The sequence below is a fragment of the Argiope bruennichi genome, chromosome 3 (assembly GCF_947563725.1).
Source record: "Argiope bruennichi chromosome 3, qqArgBrue1.1, whole genome shotgun sequence".
Lineage (NCBI taxonomy): Eukaryota > Metazoa > Arthropoda > Arachnida > Araneae > Araneidae > Argiope > Argiope bruennichi.
Genome location: NC_079153.1, coordinates 2,842,620 through 2,864,364, shown reverse-complemented (window position 1 = coordinate 2,864,364; position 21,745 = coordinate 2,842,620). Strand labels below are relative to the sequence as shown.

Genomic DNA, 21,745 nt, shown 5'->3' with positions numbered 1-21,745 from the left:
AACTGAATAACCTTTGCAAAAGCTCAACAAATTGATTCTGAAACTCAAAGTTTTTTACATGACAAAAGTTCCTCGTTTCAACTCGCACTCAAACCCTGTTTGAGCACGAATTCTGACTTAATTTGTAATATTTCAACTGGTTCATCACGACTATTTGTTCCAGAATCTTTTCTCTGACTAATTTTTGAGCAGCTGCATAACATTTCACATCCAGGAATAGCAGCAACGACAAAATTAATCAGCTCCCGATATGTTTGGCCATTTATGAAGCGAAATATAAAAGAATGGGTGAAGTTCTGTAAGCCCCGTCAACGGTCAAAAGTTCAACGCCATACTAAAACTCCATTAGGAACATTTAGCTTGCCCGATTCTCGTTTTCAATAAATACATATCGACATTGTTGGTCCTTTACCTCCATCCAATGGTTGTATCTATTTGTTAACAATGATCGACAGATTCTCAAGATGGCCAGAAGCTATTCCAATTGCAGACATGCAAACCAAAACCATTTGTCGAGTAATTTTTCATACGTGGATATCTCGATTCGGATGCCCTTCAATAATAACTACAGATCAAGGCTCGCAGATGCGATCATCTTTATATTGCGAGTTTTCAGAAATGTTAGGCACTAATAGAATCCGCAGGACAGCATAACATCCGATCGCAAATGGCATTGTGGAGAGATTCCATCGTCATTTAAAATCCTCAATAAAAGACCATGAAAGCTCTCAATGGACAGAAATTCTATCTATAGTTCTTTTGCTGCTATTCGCACTGTTGTCAAAGAAGACATCAAAGCTTCTTGTGCTGAACTGGTGTACGGAACAACTCTACAACTTCCTAGTGATGTGATAGAAACATCTATCATTCCACCTTCTGACGACATCTTTGTCGATCGCCTGCGAAATGCGATCCGTGAATTGAATCCTGTAGTGACATCTGCACATGATAAAACAAAGTTTTTTGTAAATTCATCTTTAGAAACTTGCTTGCATGTATTTTTAAGGATAGACAATGTGAAACCTCTTTTTTGCCAGTCCTACATAGGTCCTCACAAAGTTTTAGAACGGACACAGAAAAATTTTACCATCGAACTAAATGGCAGGACATCAACCGTTTCCATAGATCGCTTCAAGCCGGCACATTTGATTCCTACTTGCGAAGAACAAACTCCAATTCTTTCTGCAGAAAAAACTGTCTCTGGAGCAAATTTTCGGTCGGACAAACAACAGTCTGACGATCCAACTGCACCAGATAAAACTGTGGCATCTAGATCTGGCAGACGCGTTCATTTCCCATCGAAGCTATCAACATACATCACCTATTAATATTATCAAATACCTTGATTATATATGCATTTATACAAAAAAAAAGCTAAAATTGCCTTTTATGTCTCGTTTTCAATAATTGTAATAATAATTATTTTAATTATTTGCAATGTAAATAATCAACTTTTATCTGTAACATTTTCTTATTTTTCATGTGTGCTCATGTATTTATAATGTATATATTGTACCGTTCCATCGTATTATCCTCTGTCACTGGGGGGTGGGATACTTAGTAACATTTGGCAATCCCAGTGTGAGCGAGCAATCATTTTTTTTTTTTTTTTTTTTTTTTTTTGTGAGTTTCATCAGGCAACAGATGGAACGAAAGAGAACAAAGTGAGCGGTGAATAAAACGTTATGGTGTTTACCTTCTGATTATGGAATTACTTACTTAAATAATTACTCAAACCACTTCAATGCCAACTGGAAACTCACTTTTGCCAACTGAGTTGAAGCAGAAATTAAACATGTGCAATTCTTACGGAGATATAAGAGTTGTAAATTAAGCAATAAAGATGGACACAAAATACGAAGAGGAAAGCATTACTGCAAATTTGTTTCGATAAATCTAAATGATTTCTGCAAATTTACTTTTCACTAGACAGCAAAAGTCGTTGCTGATGATACAGCCTGAGTAAAAACTTTAAGGCCAGTAAAAATTTTTGAGAAAATGTAAAATGAAATTAAAGGGATTCAAATAATATTAATTATTTAAGTTCATTGATAAGAAATAAATGCCATAAACATAATTTGTAAATACATAATTATAAGAAACATGTGGTTATTTAAAAAGTTAGTATTTCTGCCTGAGTAAAAACTTTAAAGCCACCAGTCATTTTTTAAAAATAAATATAATATAATCGTGTAATTACCATTGCAACTACTAGCTTGTGACGACGCTGCAATTTTCATATCTGTCATACGTTTCTTCGAAGTATTGGTGATCTTTGTGAAGATGGCGAAGGGTAAGAAGTTAACTGATCGTGAAAGAGGACAGATGGAGGACTATTGCGATAAAGATAGGAAGATCAAAGAGTGTAGTCAACAATTTTTTTTAAATTGAAAGACAATTATGGTAAAAAGAATACTGGGGGAAGACCTAAAGCTTTGTCCTCGCGTGATGAAAAAGAGTTTGCCAACTTGCATCTACTGGAAAGTACTCAACCAGGAAACTGATTCCGACGACAGGATTAAAAGTTTGTCAAAAAACGATTTATAACACAATTAGAAGGTCTGGAGGGTTCACTTATACAGCAAAATTGACTAAGCCTCAGTTACTGCAGAGACACAAAATAGAGCGTTTGGCCTTTGGTCAGAAAGTCATGACCTGGGACAACCGATGGATAGAAATTATTTTTTCTGACGAAAAAAAAGGGAATTTGGATGGACCAGAGGGCTGGAATTTCTACTGGCATGATATAAGAAATGAAAAAGAAATACTCTCCAAACGCGGAGGGTCTGTCATGACTTGGGACTGTTTTGCTTACAATGGTGTGGACTCAATTGCATTCGTTTCAAGTAGAATGAATTCACAAGGATACCAAAATGTCCTAACAAATCATCTTTTGCCAAATGTTGAATGTCTTGCTGGAGAAAATTGGAAATATCAGCAAGACAATGCATCGATCCATTCGAGTAACAGCACAAAAAATTGGTTCCAAGTCAACAATGTTGAAACTGTGAAATGGCCAGCTAGATCACCTGACCTTAAGCCAATCGAGAACCTTTGGGGTGACTTAGCAAGAAGAGTTTGTGCAAATGGGAGACATTTTACATCAACAGCAGAGATGAAATCTACTATCGAAGATGAATGGTATAAAACCGACCCCACCCTTTGTCAAAAACTCGTTTCATCCATGAAAACAAGAATATTTGAAGTAATTCGAAGAAATGGCTCCTACACAACCTTCTAAGAATTTGTAATTTTTTTCTTATATGTTATTTTCTATGCTGGCCTTAAAGTTTTTACTCAGGCTCAAATATTCATCTGTGGGTTCTGTAATATTTTCAAATAATAAAATATTTGCAAATTAATTTTTCTACTTTTTTTATTTTTATTTAAGCTTAATAATTATCAATCAAATGGTATTTTAATTCCTCAGTTTATATGTTTCCATTTTCTCAAAAAATTTTACTGTCCTTAAAGTTTTTACTCAGGCTGTATTATCACGACAACAGCAAGATATCATACATTACTAGAAAATCTCGCTTTATATTACGTGTCAAAGTTATCAAAAGTGGAAGCATAAACACAACTCAAATTCCTTTAATTCCTTATTCTATTGATGAAAAATAAAAGAGAGGGTATAATAATAACATAATTACCCAGATAGTTGTTACTCCGGTCCTACTGAATAAATTTGGACTTATAACAACCTTTATTGTCCCTCCAAAAGATGACAAAATTGATCTTATTTACCTTCACAATTTTTCTCCAAAAATTCTTCTGCTTTTAAGGAGAGTCATCTGCGAATTCTTCTTCGATCACCGAAATATTTTCACATATACTAACTTTGGTTTCTTGGCATTGGGGAATGATAACCGTTTTTTGCAATCCCAATCAGTAGGCACATTGACCCTTTTGGTTCGAAAATATTAGGAGGATGCATAATGTATAAGTAATCATGTTATGTATTTGCAACAATCATGTTATGTATTTGCATTTGAGACAAAAAAAAACCCTTTAGGTTGCTTCTTTCTGACTTTGTTAATCTTTTAATTGCAAATTTGAATTTTTGAAAACGCCACCATAAACATAGAAATTCCATGTTTCTTCCACGGCCAATTATGTGCAGTCAAATTCTAGAGAGAGAATTCAAATTTTTTCACACATATATCAAGCACTGAAACTAAAACTAAAAATTTTTTAATCTGATATGTTAAAGTAGTAATTAATTAAGGAGTTTAGGTAAATATTTTATGTGTTGAATATAAAAACTATACGATTTAATAACATATGTGTTTCGCTTTTTTATATATATCTACCACAACTAGATGCAGATCCAGCTGCAGGTTCAGCTGCTAGTAATTTTTTGAATTATCTTTAACCATCTCAAAAACTTGCTTTCTGCCGTATAAAGGGAATCATTTCATCATGTTCTTTTTTTTTTATCCAGTTGCTACAAAATACTCATTATTGTGTATTTTGGGAGAAAGAAAAAAAAATGATAGGGTTTTTAGACTAAATATTCGAGTTTTATACTGTCTACTCTAGTTTGAATTTCAGAAGGAATATAAAATTTTCACTTAATTGCTCTCTAAACCTCTGTTTATAGAAAAGTTCCTTTTACTTCATCCATAAATTGGTGAACAATGAGCTCGTTTCTCATTTTGAAATAAAGCTCTCTCTTTTATGCAAAACTTAAATAAAGAAAAGCAAACAATGTGTGTGTGTCCTAATTTATCCTTAAATTATTTAATTCCTTAATATTTTACAAAATTTGTATTTTTTCAGTTCCTCTCTGGATGCTGTCATTTTATTCTTTTATACGATCAAAAAAAAAAAAAAAAGAAAAATAAGGACAACAAAAATATTACAATTTTTTTTACCAATATGATATCTATACATGTTATCAAATTTAAAAAAATGTGTAATACACAAACTTTGTCTACAAGAAAAAATATTCTTTGCTAAGAAGAGAAAAAAATAAACGTTATATCAATAATCAAAATTAAATTGATCAGTTGGATTTTCATTTTATATTATTTGCATGACATCAGTCTCTTAAGGATCAAATAAATAAATTAAACCTAAATAAATAACTAAAATAAATAAATTAATTAAACGATTTTTTAGTCAAATTTCTTATTTCAAGAATTTTACCCTTAGTAAAGCAATAAAATTATATTTCATATGGATACTTTGCCTTTTTAAGTAAATTTTTAAAAACTCCACTGTTACTCAAAGTCATTTTAATGAAAACAAAATCTTTTTGGGAAAAGACAAATTTATCATTTTTTCGAAGAATTCAAAAACTACGGGAAAATGCTCGCTCGTTGTAAGCAAATATCACAAAATTAAGATAAAGGTATATCCAAAGCTGGATCTATTTCAAATTTTAACTGCCAAAGCATTCGCAATCAAGCTGTCAGTCACTAATTACATCACTGAGAATCGTTATTGTATCATATATTACCTGTTAACTTTTCAGTTTATTTTTTTAAGAAACAGATTGAAGTATTAGGTAGAAATGAAGTAGAAATATTAGATAGATTAAAGGATCTGTTTAAGAAACAGACAGAACAGATTTTATCACCTATCTAGAAAATAGTTTTGGAATAGTCGATTATAAGATTCCAAAGTGATTCAAGACTTGGATGAAGATGAAAAAATGATATTTACTATTAAAAACTGAGAACAAAAGTTCTTTGTAAGAGATATTAGAAAAAGTGTTTAATTTTAATTCGTTCTAAAGAATCTTCCTGTGCAAAGAGTAATTTGAGCACACAAAAAAAGGAGGTACTGATCCAGGTCATTATGAGCGTTGCATTAATAACATATTGGACTCATTTCTAGACAGAATTTGTGCAATAGTAATGAACATTTTCATAAGAGTCAAGAGATGAGATAAGCTTCCTTTTGATTTCGAAATCACTTTCGAAATGTAAATTTCAATAATATTTAGACAGTTATCAAATGAGCTGTAATATTTACTGTTTGGATAATTGTTAAATGACATGCTTTTCTTTTAAGAATTTTATATCTTCTGGTACAACCCATTTAATTGTTCTGAAAATTGATTCCAGGGCAAGTTTTTTTTTATGATTTTATCTACAAAATTATTCCATATTTGTTAGAACTAGTTTTTGGCTCATTTTTTAAATTATAAACTTGTTGGCAAGTTTTAGGATGACTTTTGAGAAATGGCTTGACAATTTTTTTTTTGTTGTTGTTGTTGTTTCTGATCCCACCACCTCCATGAAACCAAAGATCTCTAAAAAGTCCAAAAACAATAGAGGATCCCTTAATATCTCAAAAATCGTAAAATGTAAACATTTAAGAATATGATCGGGAGAGGCTTGATCTGCCTAGCATCAAGGACATTCAGCAAAAATCCTCAGTCCGTGTAGGAAGGTGAGGGATTCGGTGTGCCCACTCGAAAAACGAGAGAAAGCCGTTTGCTGTTTTCTAGAGATATTCAGACGGTGACACCAACCGGGACTCTTACCAAAGTACCAAGGGTGAGCAGGTGGGACTCTCCAAAGTGCACTCACCTCCATCTTTTTGATAGAGATTTCAGAATAAGTTAGTGCTGCATCACCATGAAATATGTCAGCTGAGACAGTCTTAGTTAAATTATCCGCTATCTCATTACCATTTAAACCAACATGTGAGGGGACCCACTGAAAGTGTATAGAGTGTTCAGCGGAGATCCTGGCAATAAGGTCTAAGATATTCATGCTAATCTTGTCCCCCACTTTCGTCCAATGAGAAAGGTGCTGTATAGAGGCACGACTGTCCATTAAAATCCAAATATCACCGAAGACAATTTCAGAGGACGTGTCGATATATTGAAGTCCCTTATAGGTATGGTATGGTATGGCATAATTTAGGTTTTCTGGCACAAGGTCCAATTTAGGAGAAGCTGCTTCATCCACAAGGATGTTTTAACAGTTCCATCATAAAGGTCTGAAAGGTGTGAATGAAACAAGGATACATTGTAAAACGTGAAAAGTTCAGAAGGTCTATGATTTATAATGATTTGCCACAAGAATAAAAATAAATCTCAAATTTTAAATGCTATGAAAGAAACCAATGTATTTTAAAAAGTCAAAAAGTTTTGAGTGAGGTTTCTCATCCTCAGGTCCTGTAAATTTAAAATAGGGGATTGAAAGTGAGTTAAACGATCAGGAAAACGCACTTGGAAGACATTTTGTTTTCTTTCGTTTCTTCTTGGGGAAACGAGTTAAAGAAAATTCTGAATCATTTGATTGAGAAACGGATCGAAACATTTTTTTTAGAAGTAGATGCTGAGTTTCGATTTTTTTGTGAGTTATTACTCTTTGCTGATTCAAGAGCCGAATCTTTACAGGAGCAGGTTTTCAACGTATTAATATCTGTAAAGTCGGTCTGAGAACTAGTACATTTTAATGTTGAACTTATGACGACACTATAAGTAAGGCCAGGTTTGGGTGTTCTGTCTAAAACAAATTTTTTCGCTTCTGCGTATGAAATATTTCTTCTAACTTTCAGACTTTGAATTTCTTTTTCCGTTTGCCATTTAGCACAATTGCGTGGAAACGCAGGATGGGGTCCAGAGCAGTTTAAACATTTGAAGGTATGTAAACTACAAACTGAAGTTGCATGATCATCAGCTGAGCATTTGGCACATCGACGACTGCCACGGCAAATCCCGAATCTCTTCCAAGGCATGTCCTAATCTCTGACATTTAAAGCAACGCAGATGATTCGGTACATATGGTTTAACTTTGGATTGTATATAGCCAGCAGGTATAAATTTCGGAAGTTCCAGACTACTGAAAGTTAGAATGACATGTTTTGTTGGAATGAATAACCATTACGTTTAAGTTTTATGCGATGAGCTGCAGAAACTTTTTGGGAATGTAATTCCTGAATGCGTTCATTCTCCGAACAATCAAAAAAATCTAAATCAGAGATGACTCCTCGAGAAAAATTAAGTATCCTGTGAGAAGTTACCTCTACAGGAAAGTCCCCAAGTTTTGTTAATTTCTGTATCGTAGCAGTCTGTGTATTTGATGAGGTCTCAATAAGAAGAACCCAGGAAGGAAGTTTTTTAGTAGATTTAACATCACCAATAAATGAAGAAATCAATCTTTGAACTATGAAAGGTGAAACTTTATAAAAGGTCTTTGATGTGAGTAAGATTAGAAATCTAGTATCTTCAGTGATAGGTAAACGTGGCAAATTGTCTGAAAACCTCATGCAAAACGGGAAAAAAAATTCGGGTGCCGACAGCACCGCCCTCCACGGAGTCCAACAAGGGAAGACAGCCACCGGCTCTGGCCATTCCCAGCCTCAGCGCTTACCATGGTGCTAGCCGGAACCTATACGCTGAGAGTCACCCCCGGGGACAGTGACCACCCTTAACGCCAAACATAGGAAGTGACCTCTTCGCTTGATCCCCTTGAGCAGCCCAGTTAAATGTCTGGGATACCGGCCGGTTGATATATCAGGGACCGAAATGTACCACCCGTCTGATGGGTCGCCAAGCACGGCAAACACGTGGGGTCCATGAGAGGCAAGAAGCAAACAGAGGGGCATCAGCTTCTTATGGAGAGCTCCCTCGCTTACCGTCGTGGGTGGAAGGATGAAGTAGAGAGAAGGGGAAGGGGGGTAGGAAGAGAGAAGAAGGAAAAGGGAAGAGAAAAAGAATAAAAGATCCCTGGGTACCTCGGGATTGGAACACCCGTACTCACCTAAAGAAGGTGAGCCCTTGAGGGGGAAATCAATTATAGATTGCAAAAAGTTCGGACCTGAAAACAGAATAATTGACAGGATTTCTAATCAAAATTTCTGTAGCTCCTTCAAGAGTCTCAATGTTCACGCCACTACCAGAAACGCCACCATCTTCTTTACTGCCATCAGTGTACATTTTCAGAGCCGAAGATGGAAAGCTATGAATTGTTTCCAGAGACATTTGTCTAGTAAATTCAGGTAACTCTGACTTTTTGCTAATCTTGGTCAGGAGATCAGTATGGAAATGAATTCGATCAGGGTCAAACTAAAAATTCCAATAAGGCTTTAAGGAATGTGGTTCCACATCTCCAGAAGTTATACCCATCTCTTTTGCGGAGGAAAAAGGACTTTGTTTCTTTAAACGCTTATTATTATGTCATGAATGAAGATAAGCAGAAGTTTTGTGCTGATCATTGTGGCTAAAGAGCTTGTAATATTTTGAAAGACAGTAACTTCTTCTCAGAGAAAGAGGTGGTAGATCACTCTCGTACACTACAACATCTTTAGGGCAGCTATTACGAAGGCCAGTAATTATTATAGACCATGTTTTTGGCTTTGTTTTTTAACTATTTATCATCGCTGGCAAAGCTCAAGTGGCTTATGCTTTTATAAAATTTGCCCAAGATGTTCGCAGCTGTTTTGTTATCCTGAGGAATTTGATCATCAGAATCAAGGACAATATTACAGTTTTCCACTTGAGACTGGTCATTGCTGAAGGATCTGGCAAGGCCCCATAATTTGGAATCAGGAGTCTTACATCAATGCTGCCACATAGGTTTTTCCAAGACTGTCTCTTCTGGATGATATAAAGCTGCTTGATTTCTGCATTTAATTTATTCAGCTTAACCTTGGCAATGATGTTGTTTGAAGCAGAAATGGCTTGGAGTAACAAATCTCTTTTTGCAAAAAGGGCAGTCAGGGAAGCATCATTAAGCTGTTGAAAAGGTTTAAAACGTTTAATGTTACCTCTAGTGATGTAAAGCTGGGCAGCGTGGTTGATAGTAATCTTTATAAATTGTCATTCCTGTTCCAGATTATCGCTAATGGGATAAGAGCCAAGTGAAGTTTCAGTAAGTTGTTTGAAGTTATTCCAATCAGCTTTCTTGAAGTACCAGTAATAACTATTGGACTGCAAGGAATACTTGCAATCCTTAATATTAAGCAAGATGGGTAGGTGATCACTGCCAATGTTATTCAGAACATTCCAGTTGCAAAAATTATGTAATTCGGGCAAACTAAAGTGATCTCCAAGCCCTCAGAAGTTCCATAACTAAAGGAAGTATGCGTTGGCGATCCTTCATTGAGAAATATTAAAGCATTATCATCGGCAGCTTCAAGCAGTTCACAACCCCATTTGTTATTAGTGGAGCAACCCCATGACAGGTATTTAGCATTGAGATCACCGAGAAAAATGGTGTTCTTATTTGACAAGTCAAGGAAATTCAAAGGTAGTTGAGCCTGATTAGGAAGGTATTGATGTTTGATATAAAGCCAGTGCTTCGGAAGGTATTGATACATATTGAAAATGTTGATTGATCTTTTCTTCCATACAACAGAACCTGAAGCTCAAGATCACTGTTTTGCACTGGAGTGTTAATCTTCTTGAAATTTAAATCTCTGACGAGATAGGCAAGGCCACCTCCCCCTAAACTGGTTCTATCCTCACGAAATACCGAGTAGCCTTTTACTTTAAGAATGGAATGCTCACTGAGCTTAGTTTCTTGCAGGGCTATGATCTGCTTTTCCTCTAAATCCAATATTTGATCCAGTTTGACCCGTGTGGCCTGTGTAGAAAGACCATTCACATTACACTGTATGATTTTAAGAGAGTTTCTGTTACACGTAGAAGTCTTGAATCCACTTGTCAAACGAGGCCCTCTGCCTAAACCACGTTCACGCCCCTGATTAACCTGCGCGACCGGGGATGCAGTATCAATCTTCGAATATGGAGATGGTTTCATGATAAAGGGAAGTGAGAAGCTTCCATAGGTCCGTGGAGCTGGGGCACCGAAGTTGGAAGACTGACTTAGCCCCCAATGCCTGCAGACCTTAGCTGAGCCGCCTTCACGCATTGGGTGACCTTGCCAGGAGAATACTCTCCCGACGTACTTCGCCCGTTCCGCCCAGGAACACCCCCTCTCTAGCTACAATAGCACACTATGAGACGGTTGCAAGACTTGAGGGGAGAAATTTTTTTAAAAAAGCAAGATCACCGATAGACTATATGACAGAAGGAGAATTTTCTCTCCTGGGATAATTAATACGATATTGATGTTTGATATAAGGCCAGTGCTTCAGCAGTAAATATAGAATTACAATGATGTATCCTATTAATTATGTTTAAAATTTCTTTAGTACTAACATAATTGCGATAGACGGGGATTTTGAAATATTTGCTACAATGGTAAAGTAATCCGCAAACTATTTCACTGTAAATTCCTCTAAAAGACGTGAGATAGTTCAGAATGGTAATTACCAATCAATTACATAAACGCTTTATCTTGGATAACGAAATCAGAAATGAACATTTCTCACAGTTCTGGATCATTTAGCGTAAAATCTGAAAGTTTAATGAAATACTCAGGATTGCTATTGAATTCACAAAACTTCTTCGTCCTTTTAAATAAACGTAAATTTTACTTCAATAATTTTCATTGTGCAATGGGGAAACTTTGTTTTATGGCTAATTGTTTAGTGAAGATTTGCTTAGCGAGTCAATAGTTTTTTCAGTGCTCAAAGTTCAATGACGTGTTTTTAGTCTCTTAGAAGAAAATAAATATTTAAAATTATTCATACCATCAGTTCATTAAATTTGTGTGGACCTCAGGTCACTCAGGAATGATCGAAAATGAGTTTGTCGATTCGTTAGTTTAAAATGCTTCGTATTTTTGCATCCTTAACAGGATTTGTCACTAAGATATGATTCAAAATTTAAAAATATTCGGAAAAAAATGTGTGTGAAAAAAAAAATCTTCAATAATTACTATGGATGTGATATGAGAGAACACTTTAATTGCGAATTTTTACATAAAAAATATCGAAAACATATTTACATCGAGAAAACGAAATCCGAATGAATTACATCACGTGGAGTTGAGTTGCAACTGGTAGGACTCTTACATAAACTCCCACCTTACAATTTTATGGAGTATCTGAAATTGCAACAAAAGTTATAAATTGAGTCTATTGGGAATTTTAAAACTTCGACCAGCTTTAGTGACAACATTAGGAGCTACTTTGGTTATATAATCATCATCTTCACTGGAATCTTGATATGGAACAACTGGAGTTGCAGGAAGTCGAGTATTTGTATTTTTGTCCTTTTGCTGAGCAATGAATAGCAATTTTTCAGAACTACTGATTTCCAAGGAATAAAGTCTCTGGAATGGTCTTACTTTTCCCCCTTTAGCTGTTCTTACTCTAGCGACTCTTGAATGTCCATCTACCTCATGGAAGACTTCAGTTAAAATTCCTAATGGCCAGTAAAGGAATTTTCCATCAGTTTTAAGGATAATCACATTTCCAACATTCAAAGATTCCTCTCGGTTGTGACCTTCAGGCACCAACATTGCTAAGTATTCATTTCTAAATCTCATTCTTAAATCATGCCGTAGTTTTTGAATAAAACGTAATCTTCTATTTAGGCTTTTACTACCGATTTCGTCTAAATCAGTTGCATCACTAATAGGAATGCCTTGTAAGAAACAAGCAGGTGTCAATGGCGTAAGACCTTCTGAATTATCTTTAATAAATGCGAGTGGCCAGGAATTTATTGTAGCTTCACAATCACAGATAAGAATTTTCAATTCTTCATAATCAATACTCTTTCGGCCTAAAATTCTCCTCAGCATTTATTTTAGCATGCGGATCATCCACTCCCACCATCCACCCCACCATGCAGTAGTTGGAGGGCTGAAATTCAATTTAATTTTCTTGATAGTGGAAAACAGCATGATCTTCTCCCAATCTAGATTTTCCAAGGCATTTCTTGAACCGACAAAGTTGGTGCCATTATCAGTTTAAATTATGTTAACTCGACCTCTCCTAACAAAAACTCTTCTTAAAGGATTCTGTGGACAAGAAATTGACTAATTCAAGATAAACAGCCCTATAAATAGCACAGGTAAAAAGGATAATCCATGTCTTTTCTCCATAGCGCAAAAACAATGGGCCTGCCAAATCAATCCCTGTGACTTCAAATGCTGCAGCAACTTTTATTCTATTTTTAGGAGTTTAGTTTAGTTATATTAACGTCCCGTTGTAAAGCAACACTAGGCCTATTTTAGGACGGACCTCGTAATTTTGAACCACGGGCAGATGACGAGGACGACGCCTGAGCTGGCACCCCCCTCTCCACACCAGCGGGAGGACGTTTGGCATGACATATTTAACGTGCAACAGACCCCCTTACTCGACGGTTCTTCGGTGGTATTGAGTCTCAAACCTGAAACCCTACGGCTCGCAAGCCGAGACCTTACCACCAGGTCACCGCGGCCTTTCTGTTTTTAAGAAGAGGTGCTAAAGGTGGCTCTGTAGGTTTGGTTTTACAAATAATACAACGAGAGCTTACTTCTTTTGCTATAATACTTGTTTTGATAGAAATAATCCAGTAATTTTCCCTCAAATTGGAAATGAGAGTTCGAAATTCGGCATGTTGCAACTTACAATGTTTCTGTGGTATCAATCGACCTTATCGAAACCTTATCTTTCATGGTTACCCGGCAACAACATTGGGCACTTAAAATTCTCATATTCATCTCCCAGTATGAGCTTAGTTCTAACATTAAGAACATTGGTATCATCTTTGAAAGTTTGCATATTTTTCAATGCTTTCATTTTGCTTCCTGCAAAACTTTCCTTTTTAATTAGCTTTAGCAAACAGTTTTCAGCTAATTGGACTTCTTCATATGTTAGTTCGAATTCCTTACATTTTTTAAGGTGACAGTTTTTAATGAAACGTAGTATCAACGCCAGGATTCTTAAAATCTTCGTATATTTCAAGAAATTAAGTAAATTGTCAGTAAAGTGAACTGATCCATGCTCCATACTACTGATTATTGTTTTCCTTTTCTCCGATTCAACTAAATTTTCAACAATAATTTGTTTCTTATTCAAAGGCCAGAATCCTTATGACTTTGATAAACATTCTGTACCTTCCCACCACTTGCTCTTCAATAAAATTTTTGCATCACAACCTCTTGAAGGAAGGTCTGCCGGATTCATATGACTTGGCAAGAAATGCCAGTTATCAGAATTGGTATATTTTCTTATTTCAGTTATTCTATTTCTTACAAATGTATTCCAAGAACTGTCCCGTTTAATCCAATTTAAGACAATGGTCGATTCAGTCCAAAAGTATACTTGTATTTTACCTCAAGTCCATCTGTCACCTGGCAATATAGTCGGGATAATATAGGAGCTCCCAACAGTTCTAAGCGAGGAATTGATATTTCCTTTGCTGGTGACACTCTTGATTTACTTGCTACTAACTGAACTGAAATATTCTCGTTATATTCAGCATGTAAAAAAATACATGCGGCATAAGAGACTTCACTAGCGTCACTAAAACAGTGAAGACTTATCTAACAATCTTTAAGAGGATTTGAAATGAATCTTCGTGGAATTTTGCAATCTTTTAGCAGATTTACATGTTTGTATCAGGCTGAAAATTCATTACATATATCTGATGGAAGCTTCCTTTCTATGTTTTTTTGTAGAATGGTCTTTGGAATTAGAGTAGTTGGACTTGTAAATCCTATTGGGTCGTACATTCGTTGAGCAACAGATAATAATGTTCGTATAGTTATATTTTCTTCTGAAATTTTAATAGCACTGTTACAAGACAGTTCATCATTTTCAGTGTCCCAGGAAAGTCCTAATATTGGAATATATCTCTATTGTGTTTCTTCTTCAATTTTTTCAGAAGTAACCCAACCTCTTAAATCAAATTTAGCTGCAGACATTAGTTCTTTAGCTTCAGAAATAAATTCTCTTCCTTAGTCTCTAAACTAATTATGCAATTATCTACATAAAAAGCATTAATTTATTTATCTACTTCAAAATTTATCTACATAAATTTTAAAGTTGACGAGTTGTTTCCTTCCTCCCATCTGGTGCATTCTCTAGATGATGAACTATCGTTGCCTCAAGTAAAAATGAACTAGGAGAAGCACCAAATACCACTCGACAATGCATCAGGGTGATCAATTCCTCTCGTCTTAAAAAATCTTTCCACCATAAAAACAAAATAATCTCTATCCTTTGGGTTCAGGTTGATTTGTAAAAAGGCCTTTTAATATCTGATGTTATTCATTACGAAATTGCATTATCAATTTTGGCACTAATTCTAATAAATTTGGACCTTTTTCTTAGCAATTTTCTTTAGAATCTTTTGCTGAGGCTTCGAAAACTGGGTGAATATTTGTAGTTGTATATCCAGTCTTTATTACAGGATGATGAGGTAAATAGTGTCCTTTATTCTTATCTTCATCTACAACTTCGATAATTCCTTCTCAAATCCACTCATTAAACACATCATCATATTCGCTTAAATGTCCTGATAATAAGATTTTTTGTAGTTGACATCAAACGCTTAGTGGCTAATTCTTTGTTTATTTTTAACTCTGGATATCCATTTTTCCATGGCAAACATACTTCATATCTCTTGTCTTCAATTCTTTTAACAGTTTCACAGAAAAATTTAACTTTTCTTCATCGGCTGCCAGCCTTGATATAATTTCTACAGGATCTTGTATACCGATGCCATCTATTCTCCATAATTCCGTCAAATATAAATTGGTAACATAAATAATATTCTCCAAAGATTTTGACTGTTTCATTTGTTTACCTTTGAAGTGTCCATCGAAGTTTTGTTTTTATGGCTACCAAATTTTTATCAATGTTTTCAATTGATCCAGTCAGTAATGCGTAAACGTATTAATAAACCTATTTCAAGAGTGTCTTCCCTTGTATCACTTAATTATATATTTTTCTCTTCAAAATGAGGAAAATTTCAGGATTACTTACACGAGGAATAGCGCCACATATTTTCTTTTCATATAAAACGGAAATGTTGTGCCTGAAATCTGAACACAAGCTTTGCAGTGTAATGTTATAAACATTATGGGGCTTTTGTTTAGTTTCACTGCTCCCAAAGAGTCCATGACTGAACATTTCTTGATATACTGGTTCCAATCCAAGTTTATCCACAATATCTTTTTTTATGAAAGATCTCTGAGCACCGGTATCGAATAATCCTCGAATAATTAAAGATCTGTCTTTATTGATGATTTTCACCAATATCGTTAACAATAACGTAGATGAACTCCTTGGTGACAAAAGAATCTTGGCATCTAATGCAGGTGATGGATTTTGTTTTGTTTCATTTATATTTGGACACATAATAATATGATGTTTTTTCTTGCATATAATGCACTTCAAATAGGTCCTACAAATCTTTGAATTATGACCTGGTTTCAAACAAATAAAGCACGCACCTTTCTTCTTTAATATTTCTCTTTTCTCTTCTAGTGACATATCAGGGGAGATCAGGGGACTTTTCTTTTCACTAGATATAATGCAAGCTGCCGTAGAAATTTTATCCTTCTGTTTAATTCTTTGGAACTCATGATCTTTCGCAAAACCGGATCGAGCAAGTTGTAATCTCTCATCACTTTCAACTTCCGATCGAAGAAATTCTAACAAGTTTCCCAAAATATTCGGATTGACTTCAACTCTTATATGTGTTCGTTCTCACTCTTTTATACGATCTTCTGGAAGAGCTGACTCTACTAATGGATACAGCATTGCTTCGTACTTTTCAGATGTCACTCTTAATGTCTCCAATGCTCTTAATTGGGCTTCTAATTTATTATAAAGAGCACGTACAGTGAAATTTTCCCCATTCTTTGCTAGCATTAAAACAAGATTCAAAAAATCACGAACATAAATTTGGATCGACAATTCATCTTTCGCAAAACGCGATTTCAATTGTTCAATAGTTTTATTATAATTTGCGCCCGACAGCGGAAAACTTTCTACTAAATCTCTTGCTGATGAACCAATGTACGACCGGAGTTTAACCCCCTTTTTGGTGCAATTTTCAAAAATCGCCAGCAACTGTCTTGCCCATGTTTTTTGGAGTGCACGGTGAGCGGAAAAACACGGCGCAAGACCGTGGTTTTTGAGAAGACTAGAGAAAACGGTGGTTGCCAACTTTGGCACGTTATCGCAACTTGGCGAGATGGGGGGTTAAACTAAGGTTCACCCGCTTGCAAAAGATATTGAAATTTATCATCGGAATCAATAATGTCATAATCGTGAATTTTTTTTTTTTTTTTTTTTGAATTGTCCCCAGAATCCGCGCCAATTCTTTATATCGCCGTTAAAACGTTTTAATTCCAAATTAGGAAGGCGAAAAGTTCGTTTTGTTTCATTTAATATACCGGAAGTATCACTATTTTCTTTTTTCGTAGCTAAAATAAAATCAACTTTTATTATAATAGCAATCCACTAATTGCGATAATTTTCCATTAAATTAATGTCATTAGAAAATTACTCTTCAATATTTTTCATTTTGCACCATATTACTCTAATTTTTTCATCTATTTCAAATAACCTTTCAACTTTATCACTTAACATGTTAAATACCGGTATCAATTCAATCCTACTCGTTCCATTTCCACAGCATTTTCAACTTCTTTCAACGGTTTCGTAAATAATTGCCTTTGTATTCTCTCCCGTTTTAGATAATCAATAGTCCTGTCACGGACGTCAATTTGTAAAAAATCTTCAATAATTACTATGGATGTAATATGAGAGAAATATTGAAAGCATATTTATATCGAGAAAACGAAATCTGAATAAATTACACCATGTGGAATTGAGTTGCAACTGGTATGACGCTCACGCTCTCTCTCTTTCTCTCTCTCTCTCTCTCTCACACACACACACACACACACACACATCTAATATATAAAAATCTCATGTCACGGTGTTTGTGTTCGAACTCCTCCGAAACGGCTCGACCGATTTTCATGAAATTTTTGTGTGCATTTGGTAGGTATGAGAATAGGTTGTAAAGTATATTTCACAACGCTAGGTAATTAGGGTATTCCTATCCACGTTCACCGTACACTGATGAGATCAGCTCTTTCTTGAAATCATCGCCATTGTGACATAATGTTGAAAAAGTCCAGCTAAAAATAAACACGAGCTTCCAAATGCTACAAGATCCATCTGCTGACACATTCTCGGACCAATTGTTAGATATCGGTGATGGAAAAGTTGCTGTCTATGAAAATACTGGATTTGCCAGGCATGTCATCACACTTTCTACGACTGAAAGTTGGATTTCCGGTTATTTTACTTCGGAATTTGAACCCACCATGGCTTGTCAATGATACGCGATTGGTCATTAAAAAATTGATGAAAAACGTTATCGAAGCCACCATTTTGAATGGTAAATTCCGAGCCGAAAATGTTTTGCTGCCACGAATTCCAATGATTCTCACAGACGTGCCAATCGAATTTAAACGCGTTCAATTTCCTATCAGATTCGCATTCGCAGTGACAATCAATAAGCCACAAGGCCAAACGATGTCTGTTTACGGCTTAGATTTGGGCATACAATGTTTTTCACACGTGGCATGTTCTCGCGTGGGCAAACTATCGAGCTTATTTGTGTTGGCTAAAGACGGACTGAGAAAAAATATCGTACAGTTGCTCTTCGAAATAAATATTAATGTTCTTTATTTCACTTTTATGCTTTAGGACAAAAAATATATTACTTTTTTCACTTTACGTTTAACTTTTAAGAGATCAAACAATGTATATATTCGTTACGTTAATGAAATACATTGTATTGAGAAAATGAATGGTTGGTGTTTTTTAGATTTTATCGGTGATCATCGTCTACAGTGCTCCATTCCTGTAGACGATGATCACCGATTCCGTTCTTTCTGTCATAGATCCCATCCCTACACACTTACAATACATTCGTTAACAACCAAAATATTCAATAGAAATAATTTATAAGGCAGAAAACGTTCAACGGGTCAGCTAGTATATATATATATATCTTTTGTGGAGAAATAAACATTTTACTCGTAATATTTTTTTAATTTTTCTTTTCTGAAAATTCACATAAAATAAAAAAATCGCTGCAGTGAAATTTTTATTTTTTTATCCACGAAAGCGGTTATTGATCTCACATTTTTTATTTTTTTTTATTTTTCAGTTTTCTTTTTTATTTCTTAATTCATTATTTCGTATCTCAATCTCAAGTTGAAACTAAATATTATTTGTGGTAAAGCAATCCAAAAGCTAGCATACAGAAGCGGATAACGAAAGAACGATCATACAATGTTGAACAGGAATGAGTGTCTCTGCGCACGCTCAGATTTTACTGGAGAAAATAAGTAATATTCACTATAGTTCATCATTGTTCTCTCGCTATCCGCTTACATCAGGAGCATCATCAGGAGGAATTTTTTCGGTGTTTAGAAAATCAAAAATGTTAAAAATATTTTATCATTTACAAATATTAAAAAAAAGTAGGAACATTTCTTTCAACGAATTTCGGAAGTTAATTAAAAAAGCATTTTATAAATAAAAATGTTTTATAATTCAAACTTTAAAAATAGAGTTGATTTTTGATTTCTTAAATATTTAATGAAACTTCCTGAAAAGTGAGAGTAAAATTAATGTGTCTTCAGCACTATATTGAGGATGTAAGTTAGGAAAGTATGGTTATGTTTTTTTTTCTTATATTTAAAGTGAAATAAAGGTTAACCTTATTTTTTTTTTAATTTTTAAATGCTTTATTGAAAAATGTTAGTAATCAAATACCCATATCTATGAATTTAATATAACAATTTAGAAAACTTAAAGAAATTTATCTTCCTTCGAGGAATTTCTGAGAATAACATTTGAAATCATTTTAAAAAGGGCTTTTGAGCAACAAGGAAGTATCAACCAGCATATTAATTGAAACTGCTGTTTTTCTTCATATCTTTGTTTGTTGAGTATTTTAGTTAAAAAAATTTCTTCTTCTTTTTTTTTTAATTGAAAGATGAGCTGATAAAAAATTACAAATTCTAGATCTTATTTTTATAGTAATTTGAAGTGAGAATAAAAAATACACTAATTATATATAATACTAAAGATTCAGACTATCATCATAATCCTAGTTAATAAAAAACAGGATTATTTACATCATGTTTCCTAATTTTTCTAAGAATTTAATAAATCTTCCGCTTAAAGATTCCATGTAATCAATCCAAATTCCATTTAATCAATGTATTTTTTAATGAAATAATCATTTTAACTATTTTTGCAATAAAAGCGCTTTGTGTACATAATAAATTTAAATATAATAAGTATCTACATCCTCTCAATGGAACGAAAGTTCTGGCAAAGAAAAAAGCCATTTGTCAAATTAACTGTGATAAACGTGAACTATTCTGCAGCTACATTTTTTTTTTTCTTCAGTGGCAAGGACTTTCTTTTAAAACATATACACTTTTTGTTACTGCATATACTTTAAGTTTGATGAATACTTAAGTTTTTATTATGGTAGCATCAGAGAAAGATAACTGGGAAAAAATCATCAGTTTAAATTAATAATAAAATATTTATCAAAAGAGACAAAAATAAAATTAAATAAGATCCCCTCCCCAAATTCTTTGGATTCTTAAAAATAAACAATATTTAGATAAAATTTAACATGACTATATACTCAAAAGGGAGTCAATCATGGAATAACTATCATGGTCATGTCTTGCTGAAATAATTTTCTGTAGTTAGGCAAGTAAGATAAAATAGAAAATCTACATGTTTTCACCACCATGATTGATATGCATTTATCAGAAACAAAATTAATCAATAATCCATGAATAACTATTAACCATTTCTTCTTTAAAAAAAAATCTTAATAACTCATATGATTTCAACTTTTGTCCATCCAGGACTACTGGTGTAGCTGCCAAGATTTTTCAGCAATTTTTTTTTTTTTTTTTGATTCAGAGAATTTAATTTATTATCTCATTCTTTCAGATATATTTAAATAATACAAATATGTTTTTAAAAATTTGATTTCTGAACATTTCAATTTTTTTGTTTGAAATTATGAATTATAAATATTAATAATTTTATATTTTTATAAAAACCTGATAAGATATATTATATTGCCATATATTGAAAAAAGTTAGTGTTTTATAGAAAAATTATAAGAGATTTCTTATATCATCATATTCATTTTATTTATTTTAAGCAATAAATATTTTGATATTTTTACTTGATATTTTTCTAAGCTAAATGAAAGAAAAAGTGTACTGAAATGTAAAACTGAATGAGAATAATAAATTATAAGAATTATAAACAATTTTGAAATTTTTATTACAGACATCAGAGCTACAAAATGCATCTGATTACTCTTTACAAAATATAAGATGAATACAGGGCTAAGTTATAAATATAAACATTTTTCAAATATCAAAATCACAAAACATATTTTGAAATTATAAAGTAAATTATTATGAGTATAATTTAATATAGAATTTACAAAATTTTTACAATGTATAGGTAGAAAAGATAAAAATCAAGGTAAGGAAAAAAAAAAGATTAATTTTCTAAAATATCTGAAAATTACACAACATAAATATAATTGCCATTGTATACAAATTATAAAAATTAAAAAGCATAACAAATTCTGAATCTTCTGGACTAATTAATAATACAAAAACTCAAACAATAGAATTGAAGAGATTTTGAGGAAAAAAAATTGCAGAATAGTAATAGAATTGTAGATTGACAAGATAGAAAGTTCAAAATAAAGTTTACAACCAAATATACACAAAATATAACATACATTGTGCCATTATTGAAAATCAATGCTATTTTTCATGAAGTAATCAGTAATACAAAAATTCAAACAACATTATAATGAAAATTTAAAATTATATACGTTTAAAAAATTGCA

The 21,745-nt window shown here is 33.6% G+C and overlaps 1 protein-coding gene across 1 annotated transcript; it reads left to right on the top strand.

Moving 5' to 3' along the window:
• The first annotated feature begins 731 nt into the window (after positions 1-731).
• LOC129964227 (uncharacterized) lies at positions 732-1,328 on the top strand. The gene has a single exon (XM_056078950.1). The coding sequence runs from the start codon at positions 732-734 to the stop codon at positions 1,326-1,328; it is 597 nt and encodes a 198-aa protein (XP_055934925.1).
• Positions 1,329-21,745: the final 20,417 nt, after the last annotated feature.

What these genes read in the sequence shown, in the direction of transcription:
- LOC129964227 (XM_056078950.1), top strand. Translation starts at nt 732, where the DNA reads ATGGACAGAAATTCTATCTATAGTTCTTTTGCTGCTATTCGCACTGTT.